Source organism: Camelus bactrianus, chromosome 1, assembly GCF_048773025.1.
Source record: "Camelus bactrianus isolate YW-2024 breed Bactrian camel chromosome 1, ASM4877302v1, whole genome shotgun sequence".
Classification (NCBI taxonomy): domain Eukaryota; kingdom Metazoa; phylum Chordata; class Mammalia; order Artiodactyla; family Camelidae; genus Camelus; species Camelus bactrianus.
Window position 1 is genome coordinate 55677416 of NC_133539.1, and position 13150 is coordinate 55690565.

Here is a 13150-nt window from a genome sequence, read left to right on the forward strand (position 1 = left end):
ATGGAAGAGCCTCCAGAAGAAGTTCCGGCAGAATCCTTGGAAGTCGAAAGCAAACCCAAGTCCTCAAATGACAGCCACACAGACAGCCAGGAAGACAACAGGCAGAAACAAGATGAAGTGGAGACAGATGACCAGACTGATCACAAAACAGCTGACCAGGCTGTCCAAGGAGTGTCTGGCCTGGCTGAACCAAACAAATTTAGTCAAGCTGACCCCAAACTGTATGAAAACATTGGAGAAAGAACATCTGATCAGGCTGACCTCAAAACATCCGACTATTTTAATGTTATCGATGGTAGAGCATCTGATCAGGTTAACCGAAGAATGTCAGAACAGATGGACAGCAAGGCATCTAGCCAAGCTGATGGGGTCGAGACTGAACAGGTTGACAGCCAGATGTCTGCTCTGCCTGAACAAGGTACCTCTGAACAAATTGAACAAAGGACTTCAGAACAGATTGATCACAGGACGTCCAGCCTAGCTGAGAGAAGATCTTCTGAACAGACTGACCGTAAACCATCTGTCCCATCCGTACAAATAGCCTCTGAGCAGATTGACCACAGAACGTCCCACCCAACTGACCAAAGAACTCAACAGATTGAAAGTAGATTGTCTGGCCTGGTTGAGCGAAAATCTTCTGAACAGATTGACCATAGATTGTCTGTCCATGCTGACCACAGAGCATTGGTAAGGACTACCAGCGAAGTGTCTGACCAAGTGACTAAACCAGCTGAATACCAAGCTGCTGACCCTGCTGATCACCTTAAAATTGACAAGGCTGACCACAGTGTATCTGACTTAATGGACAAAGAGTATGACTACACAGAAGACAACGTGTTTGACTATGGAGAACATAGCCAGTCTGATAACAGAATGTTTGCAGATTTTGGCAACATCAGGGAAGACAAAGAAGATGACTTCAGAGTACAACCCTGCAAATTTGAGCCTAGCCAGACAGACAGCAACGTATCCAACGTTTCCCTTGAAACTGACACCGAAAGTGTAACCGATCTGCAAGCATTCAACCCATTTGATGACAGATCGATCGGTCACTTGCAAGAAAAAGACTTAGCCTATTCCCCAAAATTTCCCTCCATTTCATCCAAATTGGATTACATCATCAGTCAGGAAAAAACTCAAGCCACAGAAATCAAGCCTGTAGGTTAAAGGGGCATTTGATACCCACCTGGGAAGTTAGAGGCCAAGCCTGGGGCCTGTAGTGGTGACATGGGAGAGTGGGGGGAGGGCACATACTGTGGTGAGTAGCATTCAGGAAGGACAGGAGAAGGGTGGGAAATAATGAGATGTGTTGCCTTCTCTGCTACGCTAAGTAAGGCAATTCAGGAAGGATCAATGAACCAGGATTCAGGAGACTGGGTTTCAAGTCCTGGTTCTGCTGCTAACACTGGGACACTAAGTCATTTCCCCTCTCTGGGCTTCTACTAAAGGAAAGGAATTTGGAGTCAATTGGAGATCTCTGTGAAGGGGAAAGTATTTGAAGTAGCTTGGAGATGTCTAAGGTACCTCCCAGGACTTGGGGTGCATTGGATCAACCAGGTCTCTCATAATAATGTGCCTTTACTCCAATTCCTGGTGTTCAGATCCCATCAGTATCAGCTTCCACTGATCAGAGCAACAATGACAACAAAACTTCCTGGAGATTTTTTATTTATTTAAGACCCTTTGGGGGGATATTGTTATTTCAGGATGATAGTTCAGAAATCCAAGAAAGAAGGAGTTCTCAGGCATACAACAAACCTTATAGGAAGCAGTTTCCTCCCCTAATATATGAAGATCCTTATTACTTTGCACTACAATACATGGAGAAACACCACATTCTGCAAATATTCCAGGTAAACCTCTCAATCCCTTTCTTTAATTGTGAGCTTTACAGAAATTATAATGTAAAAAACAAACTTTGACCTGGCTTTCCAGTGGTACAAGAAAGAGCCTTTGCTAAAGAGATATGATCTCATTGAGAAGTCAGTAAGTGCATTAAGATGTATTAATCAATACATAGTAAATGATAAACACCAAATGATTGTTACCATAATATGAAGTCCTTCAGAGGAATTAGAGAGCTGGTAGATTAGTTGCTAGGGAAAAACTTGGCCAAGAGTTAAAGTTTGAGCCAGACTAGGAAGGAAGGACAAAACATTGACAATTGAAAAGGAGAGAAAAAGACTTCACAGGCAGGAAAATAATACTTTCAGAAGATGACCAACTTGTGACCATCTAAGAAACCACATTCTTTAGGGGAAAAAAGAAGTAGTTAAAATTTGCTTCTGATTCTTGAAATTACAAATTTTATTGCCTCAGGATATAGGGTGGGAAACTTCTTTAAATTATGACATTCATGGGCCAGTATAGAATTATATTACCATATTTATAAAATTTTTGCTGTTTTGTGGGTTGTTTTTGTTTCTGTTTTCCTGACATGTGTGTTTTTATGTTAATATTACCCGGCAAGGCACATGTACATGTATAATAACATATATACATGAAGTAACTTTGAAGTTAGAAAGTTGTAGATAAGAATGGCCCACCTCAAATGAAAACATTTAAAGTGGAAAATTTTAATTGTAAAGAAGCAGAATATAGAGGAAAGAGCACAAATTTTATAATCTGTTAGCTCAGGGCTCCAATCTAACTTTGCCACTTGTCATCTTTGTGATTTAGGGGAAATTATTTAACTGCTGTGAATCCCAGTTTCCTCATACAAAGTGGGGATACGTGGAATTTACTTTATTAAGCCTGCTCTGTGCCCTTTTTTCTTAAAATGTCCTTTAATGGGACAATGTTAGTGGCTGGGTTTCCTAGCTTTAATCAAAGAACTACTAATTATTAAACTGAAGGGTTAAAGTTGTAGAAAGTAGAATTCTAATCATTCTGTAAGTAATTTTCCTCATCTGTCAAGAAAAAAATAATGCTTATTTATTGAACATTGTTATAAGAAAAATTAATTATAAATATGTCTTTAATAGAAACATGTATGAAATAATTGATTGACATGGGTGCACTAAAGAGACCAGAATATTTCATACCTGAAATTTGCCCTATTGTTATTCCCTGCAAATGAAAATTCTGCTTACTTTATTATAGTATTTTGAGTTATTCAACAACAACAAAAAAGTCTGGAAGTGAGTCCCTGTAGTTTTTTTTATATGCTTTCTCATTTATTATTATAAACACTGAACATCATTTTCACCTTTTAGGATCAAATGCCTCAGAAGGAAAGTTCTATGTAAAATCATAGTGTTTTAAAAATTGTATTCAATAATTTTTTCTTTGACTAGTTTTCAAAGAAAGTAATTTATTGATTTCCCAGTCTATTAAAGTCACAATTCTCAAAACAAAAACTTTCTCCAAAACTTTCTCACTACCTATTTGATCTTGGAAACTAGAAAAATATCCATTACTACTTATTACTAAATTTTTATTCCTCCACATTTTACCTTAATTTGCCTAAAACTATCAGTAATAAGAAAGTAATTTGTAGATAGAGATGACTTTCTTTAACATGCTATGATAGATTAACGCAAAACATTGCTTCAGGTATAACCTGACCGCAGAACTTTAGCTCAGAACCATAATGCGATGCGTTACTCTCTCTCTCTCAGCAGATCACTGAATCTTTAGTCTACGAAAGGCCAGCGGACCCCCTGAATTTTATGCTCTGCCAGGTATGGAATAGGAGAAAAAGGACCACCTTTTTATTCTGTTTATTGTGAAATATAGCACACATACAAGTGTACAGGACATGGACAACTCAGTGAATTATCATGAAGTGAGCATACCAGTAACTACCATTCAAGTTAAAAAAAATTCAAATATTACTAGCATCAGAGAAACCCCCTTTCTTTCTGTCATGGTTATTGCTCCCCACAAAGGGACTGTTACTCTGACTTTTATGGTAATGACATTCTCACTTTTCTTTATAATTTTATTATGAAATATGAATCATGAAACACTTTGGTTTAGCCTTGTCGGTTATTATTTATTTGTTTCTTTGTTAGTTTGTTTTAGTGGTTAAGAGCATGGCTTCTACAGCCAAACTGCTAAATTTTTTTAAACTTACTTTTCATTTTTAATATTTATACAATTTTTAAAGTTTACTTTCCATTTACAAAATCTTGGCTATATTCCCTGTGTTGTACAATACATCCCTGAGCTTGTCTTGTCTTACACCCAGTAGTTTGAACCTCCCTCTCCTCCACCTCTCTACTGTCCCTCCCCGCTCCTCACTGGTAACCACTAGTTTGTTCTCTGTATCTGTGCAGACTTGTCAGCTTTTTAGACTTTATATAAAGGGAACCATGTAGTAGGGGTTCATTTGTTCATTCTTTTGCTCAAAGTTATGTCTGTGAGATTAATCCATGCTGTTGTGTGTGACTGTGGTTCATTCATTTTCATTACCGTTGTAGTATTCATTGGATGCAATGCCACAATTTATCCATTTTAGTTGGATGTGGACATTCAGGCTATTTCCAGCTTAGAGCTATTATAAAAATTTTTCCTGGGAACTTTCATGTGCATGTCTGTTGGTGCACATATACACATATTTCTCTTGGGTAAATACCCACAATAGTGGTTGCTGGATCGTAGGGTATGTGTTTGCTCAGCTCTAGTAGATTATTTCAAAAGATTTTCCAAAGTGATTGTACAATACTCCCACCAGTAAGCAGGGTATGTTAGAGTCCTTGTTGTCTTACGTCCTTACTGCTTGCATCCAACACTTAGTGTTACCAGTCTTTTCAGCATTTCAATGGATGAATAGTAATCAATCATTGCAGATTGAACTTGTTTTTCCTGAGTACTGAGGCAGTTGCATACTTTTTCATTTGTTTTTGGCCATTTGGAAATACTTCTTTTCTATTGTATTGTCTTTTTTTATTCATTTGTAACAGTTTTCTATATATTCTGGTTTTGAGCTCTTTGTTGACTTATTTGTTGCACGTATTTTCTCCCACTCTCTGCCTTCCTGTTTCATCTCTTAAAGGTATCTTTAATGAACAGAAATTCTTAATTTTTATTTAGTCAGATTTAATAACCTTTTTATTTCTGATTAGTCCTTCAGGTGTCCTATTTTAGAAGTCTCTCCTTAGTCCAATCTCCTGACCATAGTCCCTATATTATCTTGTTTGTGAAGGGTTTTTTTGTTTGTTTTTAATTTTTTTTAATTTTATTTGTTTTTTGTCTTTTACGTTTATATCCAATCAGTCTGGAATTGATTTTGTGTAGGATGTGAGGTGGGGTCGAGTTTCATTTTCTTCCAAGCAGACATCCAATTAACCAAGCACCTTATATAAAAAGACAGTACTCTTTATTTGATTCCTATAGTATATTTGCCAATCTTCGCTCCACTACAAGAATTTCTTAATTAGAATGCCTTATAATAAGTGTTAATATCTAACAGAGCAAGTTCTTACATTTTATTCTTCTTTTAAAATATCTTGGATGTCCTTAAGCCTCTGCTTTTGCATATCAGTATTTAGAATTATTTGTCAAGTTACACAAACACACACACACACACACGCTAGCACACATTGATGGGATTCTTATTGGGATTACATTGGCTCTGCTGATCAATTTGGGGAGAAGTGACAGCTTAAAACAATCAGTTTTATTCTCTCCATTTATCTAGGTCTTTAATTTCTTCCAGTACAGTTGTCATTTGCATAAAGGTTTTATATATCTTTTGATAGACTTATTCATAGGTATTTTATAATTTTGATGCTATTATAAATAGAAACTTACACAATTTCAGGCTCTAATTTCTAGCATATAGAAATGAAGCTCATTTTTGTTGATCTTATATGCAGTAACCTTATTAAACTCAATTTATTAATTCTAATTATGCATTTGTAGATACTTTGGGTGTTTCTACATATATAATCATATCATTTGCAAATAGTGACAATTTTATTTGACCTTTCCAAACCTTATACTTTTCTTTCCTTTTGTCACATACATTATATGTATCTTCTCTTTGCCCCTTTGGATCCACCTTCCCCTCTTCCTTATCCTGCAAAGAAACTAATCTGGACTAGATCAGTAAGTTCTATTTCTTCTGACTCCCAGTTGGGTTAAGACAGTGGGAAACCCTGGAGGAAGCCTGGAAGGAGGAAAGAGGATGAGGTCAGTTTTATTTCCCTGTCCTTTTCCCCATAATCTGTCTGTCCTGAGTTGTCTGGAAGTCACTGCTTCTCTCAAGGCATCTTACTTCATATAAATCTTCACTTCTGGATTATAGTAATTTCCTTGCCTCTTGACCTTCACTCCTAAGGTTAGTTCTACTTTTACCAGCTCTGGATTATTACATTATCTCCTGTGACTACCTTATGCCTAGTTATTTTTAAATAACCCCTTTTTAAAATAAACTCCCATTGAATTTTTTCTATTTTGAAAGTGCCATCCATCTCCTGTTGGAACACTGGCTGATACAGTACACTGGTTAGGGATCACCAGTAGAGTTAATGCTGAATAGAAGTAGCTACAGTGGTTCACCTTGCTGGCTCTCAAGCTTAAAAAAAAAAAAGTCCTATTTAATCATTAAGTATAAATGTTTGCTGTGTTTTATGAATACTATTAATCATATTAGGGAAGGTCTTATCTAGTTTGTTTTCTGAGAGTTTTTATTATGAATTATTAAAGTTTATCAGATTATTTTTCTATATCCATTGGGATGATTGTATGATTTTTCTCCCTTCTGTTAATGTGGTGAAATATATTTATTTTCATTTTTTAAATTTTATAAACATACATACAGAAAATTACACACATCAAACTGTACAACTTGACTAATTATCACTGATGAAATAGAGCCATGAAACCACCAGCCAGATCAAAAGACTGAAAATTACCAGCTCCTCAGAATCCCACATAGTGCCTGTTTCCAATCGCTACCCTTTCTCTTCCACAAAACAATCACTATTCTGACTTCTAAATTAGTTTGACTTTTTAAAATTTTATGTAAGTGGAATCAGATAATACTATTTGGGGGCTGATTTCTTTTGAGCAAAAGTATGTTTGTGAGATTCCTTTATCTTGTGCATATTTTTCATTTCTTTTCATTTCCGTATTCTATGGTAGACATTTGGCTGTTTCTAGCTTTTTTGGTTGTTATAAATAATACTGCAGTGAACACTCGTGTACTTATCAGGTGGTGCACATGTGCATGCACTTCTATCCAGAAATAGGTTATTGACATAAGTTCAGCTTTATACAACAGCTGCCCAAAAGCTTTCTGAAGTACTTAGATCAGTTTACAGTCCCACTTAAAGCGGTATTATTGTAGTTTTCTTCATGTTTCTTGTTCTGTGCTGCTTGGAACTTCTAAGAACCGTGGGCTTCTGGTTTTCAGTATATTTTGAAATTTGTCAGCTATTATTCTTCAAACATTTTTCTGTCCCAGCCCTCTCCTCTGGGAGCTCCAGTTACACGTATGTTGGGCCAGTTGAAGTTGTCTCAAAGCTCTCTGATGATCTGATGTTAATTTTTTTTAATTCTTTTTTCCCTCTCCATATATCATTTTGAATGTTTTCTACTGTTACGTCTTCAAGTTTACTGATTTTTTCTTCTGTAGTGTGTAAAGTACCATTAATAATAACATGCCAGTGTATTTTTCATTGCATACATTATAATTTTTGTAGTTTTCATCCCTAGTAGTTTAGTTTGTATCTTTTCTATAATGTTAATATCTCTACTTTTTGAACATAGAGAATACAGTCATAATAACTTCTCATTTTCCTGCTTGTTCATATGCCTAATACTTTTTAATTGAGATATAATTTGACATGTAACATTGTAGTAAGTGTATGCCTGGTAATTTTTGATTTGTGCAATTATGCATCTTACCTTAGCAGGTGCTGGATATTTTTGTATTCATGTAAATATTCTTGGACTTTATTTTGGGACCCAGCTAATCTACTTGGAAACAATGTGATCCTTTCTGATTTAGCTTTTAAGATTTTCTTCGAGTAAAGCAGAGCAGTGTTCCATCTAGAGCTAATTATTCCCCACTACTGAGGCAAGGCTTTTGAGTATCCTACCCAATGCTCCATGATTCATGAGGCTTTTTAGTTTGACAGTGAACTGGCTTGGTTCTTTCCATGACCTCAGATAGTTTCCTCGCACATAGGCATTGATCTGTTCACAGGGGATTACTTGAAGGAGACCTTCTGCAGATTCCAGAGTTCTTTCTGTGAGGTTCTCTCTTCTCTGGCGCTCTGTCCTATGAACTACAGCTGCCTTGGTTTCCCCAGGGCCTCAGCTCTATTTCCTTAACTCAGGGGTCTTTAGTGTTCCTCTTGGGTTCACCTTCCCTACAGAGAGGCCAGGAAATTTTATGGACAGTAGGCTGGAGCAACCATGAGGCTCACTTTATTTCTCTCCTGTTTCTCACAGAGCACTGTCCTTTGTTGCCTGATACCACTATCTTAAAAACCAGTGTTTCTTAGATGTTCTCCATTTTTCAGTTGTTTCACGCAAGAGGGAAATCTGGTCACTCTTAGAAGAAACAGAAGCTCCAGATCTTTGTATTTTATTGCTTTTCATCTGTTTTGAAAATTTTTCAGCCAGTATTTTTTCACATATTGCTTCTATCCCTTTTTTCCTCTCTTCCCCTTCAGAGAACATAATATTTGCCTGGAGATTCCTTTTTTATTTATTTTTAAATGTTCTTCACTGACAGACATTTCAAACATATGCAAAAATAGAGAATAGTGTATTTACCCTCCATGTGCTCATTCCTCCTATTTAGTAACTGTCATCACATAGCCTATCTTATTTGATATATGCTTTATCCCCATTCCTCCTCCCCAGCTTATCTTGAAGCAAATCCCAGTTATAATTTCATTTGTAAATATTTCAGTATGTAACTCTTAAAAATAAGGACTTTAAAAAATATCTAACCACAGTACTATGATGATCTAAAATATTTTCAGTGATCCTTTAATATCAAGTAATAAATCACTGTTTGTATTTCACCAGTTGTCTACTTTTTGTTGTTTCTAACTGGATCAAAAAAAGGTCCATACATTTTTACTGGTTGATTAACATCCTAGATAAAGATTCACCTTTCATTTCCCTCTCTCTCTCTCTCTCCCTCAACAGTATTTTTTACTGAAGTAACCAGGTCATTTGTCCTGAAGTTTCCCAGTCTGAGTTTTGCTTATTATTTTCCAGTGATGTCATTTAACATGATCTTCTGAACCCTATATTTTCTGTAAATTGCCAAAGTTATATTTAATGGTTTCTTTAAACTCAGATTTTTTTTTTGTCTTGAAAAGATTGCTTCACACTGCTCTTGTCTTTCTCCATCAGTTGGTGCACAATGACCCAGCCATTGATGACTTTTTGTGCTATAAGCTGTTATTAATGATCATTTCCTGATCCATTAATTCATTAGGGATTGCAAAATGGTAGTATTCTAAATTTATCATTCTTTTTCCATTTATTAGCCATAATACATCTCATCAACTATGTGGTTACCCTAAGGAACAGATTACATAGGAAAACAGGATAAATGCTTTACCCCTTTCTCTTTACTTACCAGCTTTCAGAATTAAAATCTTTCATAGAATTGTCTGAAGAAAACAAATGTTTTTATTATTATTATCAATTCATAGATTTAAATGTACTGTATGTATTTCAGTCCCCTTGCACTTATTCTTGTTGACGCTCAGGTTTTCCCATTTGAGGCCAATGGAAATGTTTTGAGGATGACTCCTAGCACTTTTAACACTCCTTGTCATCTTTGATCACTGCATTATGTTGTGCTATAACAAGATGTTCCAGAAATAACTTCTACTTTTCCTGTCTCAAACCTGAAAGCACCCATTTCTTCTCATCAAATTTTGCTTCATCAATCTTTTTTATTTTAGCTCTTCTAGTAGTATTGTAGTTTTAATGTGCCTTTCCCTGATAAATAGAAATATTGAACAGCTTTTCATATATAATTGGCCATTCATATATCTCCTCTTGTGAAGTGGATGTTCAAGTCATCTATCCACTTTTAAGCTGGGCTGTTGTTTTCTTGTATTGAGCTGTAAGGTTTTTTTATATATATTCTGGATAGATCAGTCTGTTATCAGATAAATATATGGCAAATATTTTTTCTCATTATGTAGTTTTCCTTTGATTTTTCTTTACAATGTCTTTCAAAGAGCAAACACTTTCAATTTTCATAAAATACAATTCATCAGCTTTTCCTTTTTAGAGTTTTTGCCTTTTAAGTCCTATCTAAGAAGTCTTTCCTAACACAAGTCACAAAGGTATTCTCCTATGTTTTCTTCTAGGAGATATAACATCTTCACTTTAATACTTAGGTCTATGATCCATATGGATTTATTTTTTGTGTATGGAGTTGTCTTAATTTTCTTTTGACGCTATAACAAATTATTATAAACTTAGTGGCTTAAATCAACACTTATTTCTTATAGTTCTGTGGGTCAGAAGTTTGATACAGGTCTACCCATCCTAAAATCAGGGTGATGGCAGGCCAGGCTGTGTAGCTTTCTGGAGGCTCTAAGGGGAGAATTCATTTCCTACTTTTGGGGGTTATCAGCAGAATTCAGTTCTGTGTTTGTAGGCCCAAAATCCCATTACCTGCTGGCTGTAAGCTGAGGGCCACTCCCAATTTCTAGTGGCCACTGTATTCCTTGGCTCATAGTCTCCTTTCTGCATCTTCAAAGCCAACAACAGGTTGAGTCTCTCATGTGTGAGTTTCGCTCTCATAATCAATCTAGCTGGAGATTAATCACTTTTTTGCTCTTGTCAAAGAACCAGATTTTGGCTTTGTTGATATTCTCTATTATTTTTTCAATTGCATTGCTTTTTGCACTTATCTTTATTATCTCCTTTCCTCTTCCTAATTTTGGTTAACTTTACTCTTTTTTTCTAGCTTCTTAAAGTAAAACCTTAGATAATTTATTTTAGACCTTTCTTCTTTTCTCATGTAGACATTTAAAAATGTGTTTCCCTCTAGGCACTGCTTTAGTTTTATCACACATATTTTGATATGTTATCTCTTTATTATCATTCAATTCAAAATATTTTCTAACTTCCCTTGAGATTCCTTCTTTGACCAGCTATTTATTTAGAAGTGTGTTGTTTAATTTCTGAATACTTGAGGGGTTTCTATATATGTTATTGTTATTGACTTCCAGTTTAATTTTGTCATGCTGGGTACAATTTCAATCTTTTTCAAGCTATTGAAACTTTGTAGCCCAGTGTTGGTCCATATTGGTTAATATATAATGTTCACTTTATAAGAACATGTATTCTGTTGTTCTTGATATAGTGTTCTACGAATGTCAATTAGATCGAGGAGATTGATAATGTTGTTCAAATCTTGCACATCTTTCCTGATATTTTTGTTTAGTTCTTTCCATTGCTGTGAAAGGGGTGTTTAAATATTCTACTATCATTGTGGAATTAGCTACTCTCCCTCTAATTCTGTTAATTTTCCCTTTATGTATTGTAAAACTGTTATTAGGCACATGAACATTTATGTTCATTATGTCTTCCTGATTAATTGGCTCTTTTATCATTATGAGATGTCTGTCTTTATCCTTGGTAATATTCTTAGTCTTGAAGTCTACTTTTTTGGATTTTAATGTAACCAGTCCAGGTTTTATATCTTACAGTTTACTTGGTATATCTTTTTTCATCCATTTATTTTCACCTGTGTTTTATATTATAAAGTATGTCTCTTGTAGGTACCACATATTTGGGTCTTACTTTCTTATATTTTCTAAAAAAAACCTCTGCTTTTTAATTGAACCATTTAGAAGAGGAGTTGGCAAACTTAGACCACTGGTTTTTAAATGGCCTGAAAGTTGAGAAAGAATTTACATTTTTAAAGTAGTTGAAGAAGGAGAAGGAGGAGAGGGAAGGAGAAGGAGGAAGAAGAAAAAGATGGGGATGAAGAGGAGGAGGAAAAGGGGAAAAGTGAAAGACAGGGAAAGGAAAGGGAGACTCAGCAGCAGTGATGGAGACAGTACATGTCCTCCAATTCCTAAAATACGTATTATCCAGCTCTTTTCAGAAAAAGTTTGCCAAACTCCGGTTTAGACCATTCACATTTAACTTAATTATCAATATGGTTGAATTTAGATCTCTCAGTTTGTTGTTCATTTTCTGTTTGTCTCTGGTTTTTATTCCTTTGTTGCCCTTTTATTGCCTTCTTTGGGATTCTTTTAGTAATTTTAATATTCTACTTTGTATCTATTGACTTTTTAGCTATACTTATTATTTTTAGTGATTACTCTAGGGGGTTACAATATGTATCCCTAATCTCTCACAGTATAAAGTTAATATTTGTTTCACTCCACCAAAAAAGGAAGCCTTATAATCATATTGGTCCCTTTACTCCTATCCACTGTCCTTTATGTTAAACTTGTCAAATGTATCACTTTCTACATAAGTGAAAATCCCCACAAGAGAACAGTATAATCTTAAAAGGCTTTAAATATTCATATGTATTTTAAAGAACATAAAAGGAAAACATAATCTTTTATATCTATCCAGATTTCTATTTTTGATGTTCTTCATTCATTTGTGAATTTCTAAGTTTCTCTCTGAAGTCATTTCTCTTCAACCTGAAACAAATCCTTTAGCATTTATTGTGTTGCAGGACTGCTGGTAATGAACACTCTTAGTTTTCTTTTATCTGAAAATGTATTACACATCCATTCCTGTAGGGCATTTTTGGTAGATATAAAGTTACTGACTTTTCAGTCAAGCAAGATGACTAAGCTCTAAAGATCTACTGCACTCGTTGTACCCATAATGTACGCTTAAATTTTTGTTAAGAGGGTAGATCGCATATTAAATGTTCTTAACAGTGTTAAATTGACTCTCCCCCCACCCCTAGACACTGGCTCTTAAAGATGTGGTTTCATTACTTTCTGGTCTTCCTAGTTTCTAGTGAGACGTCCACAGTCATCCAGACTGACAGTCCCCTCTGTGTAATATGTCGTTTTTCTCTGGCTGCTTTCATGATCTCTTGTTCTTTAGTTTCCAGGGGTTTTTAATCATGATGCTCATTGGAACATACTTATTTGGGGATTAGCTTAGCTTCTTGAATCTATAAATTTATGTCTCCCACCAAATTTTGGAAGTTGTTTGGCAGAATTTCTTCAGATAT

General features: G+C 35.3%; 1 protein-coding gene across 1 annotated transcript in view; it reads left to right on the forward strand.

Moving 5' to 3' along the window:
- The window catches only part of TEX55 (testis expressed 55), a 26222-nt gene continuing 13072 nt past the window's right edge, over positions 1-13150 (forward strand). Inside the window, exons 1-3 of the mRNA XM_010970940.1 lie at positions 1-1158; positions 1707-1853; positions 3624-3683. Coding sequence (XP_010969242.1) covers positions 1-1158; positions 1707-1853; positions 3624-3683 — 1365 coding nt within the window. The remainder of the gene's footprint in view (positions 1159-1706; positions 1854-3623; positions 3684-13150) is intronic.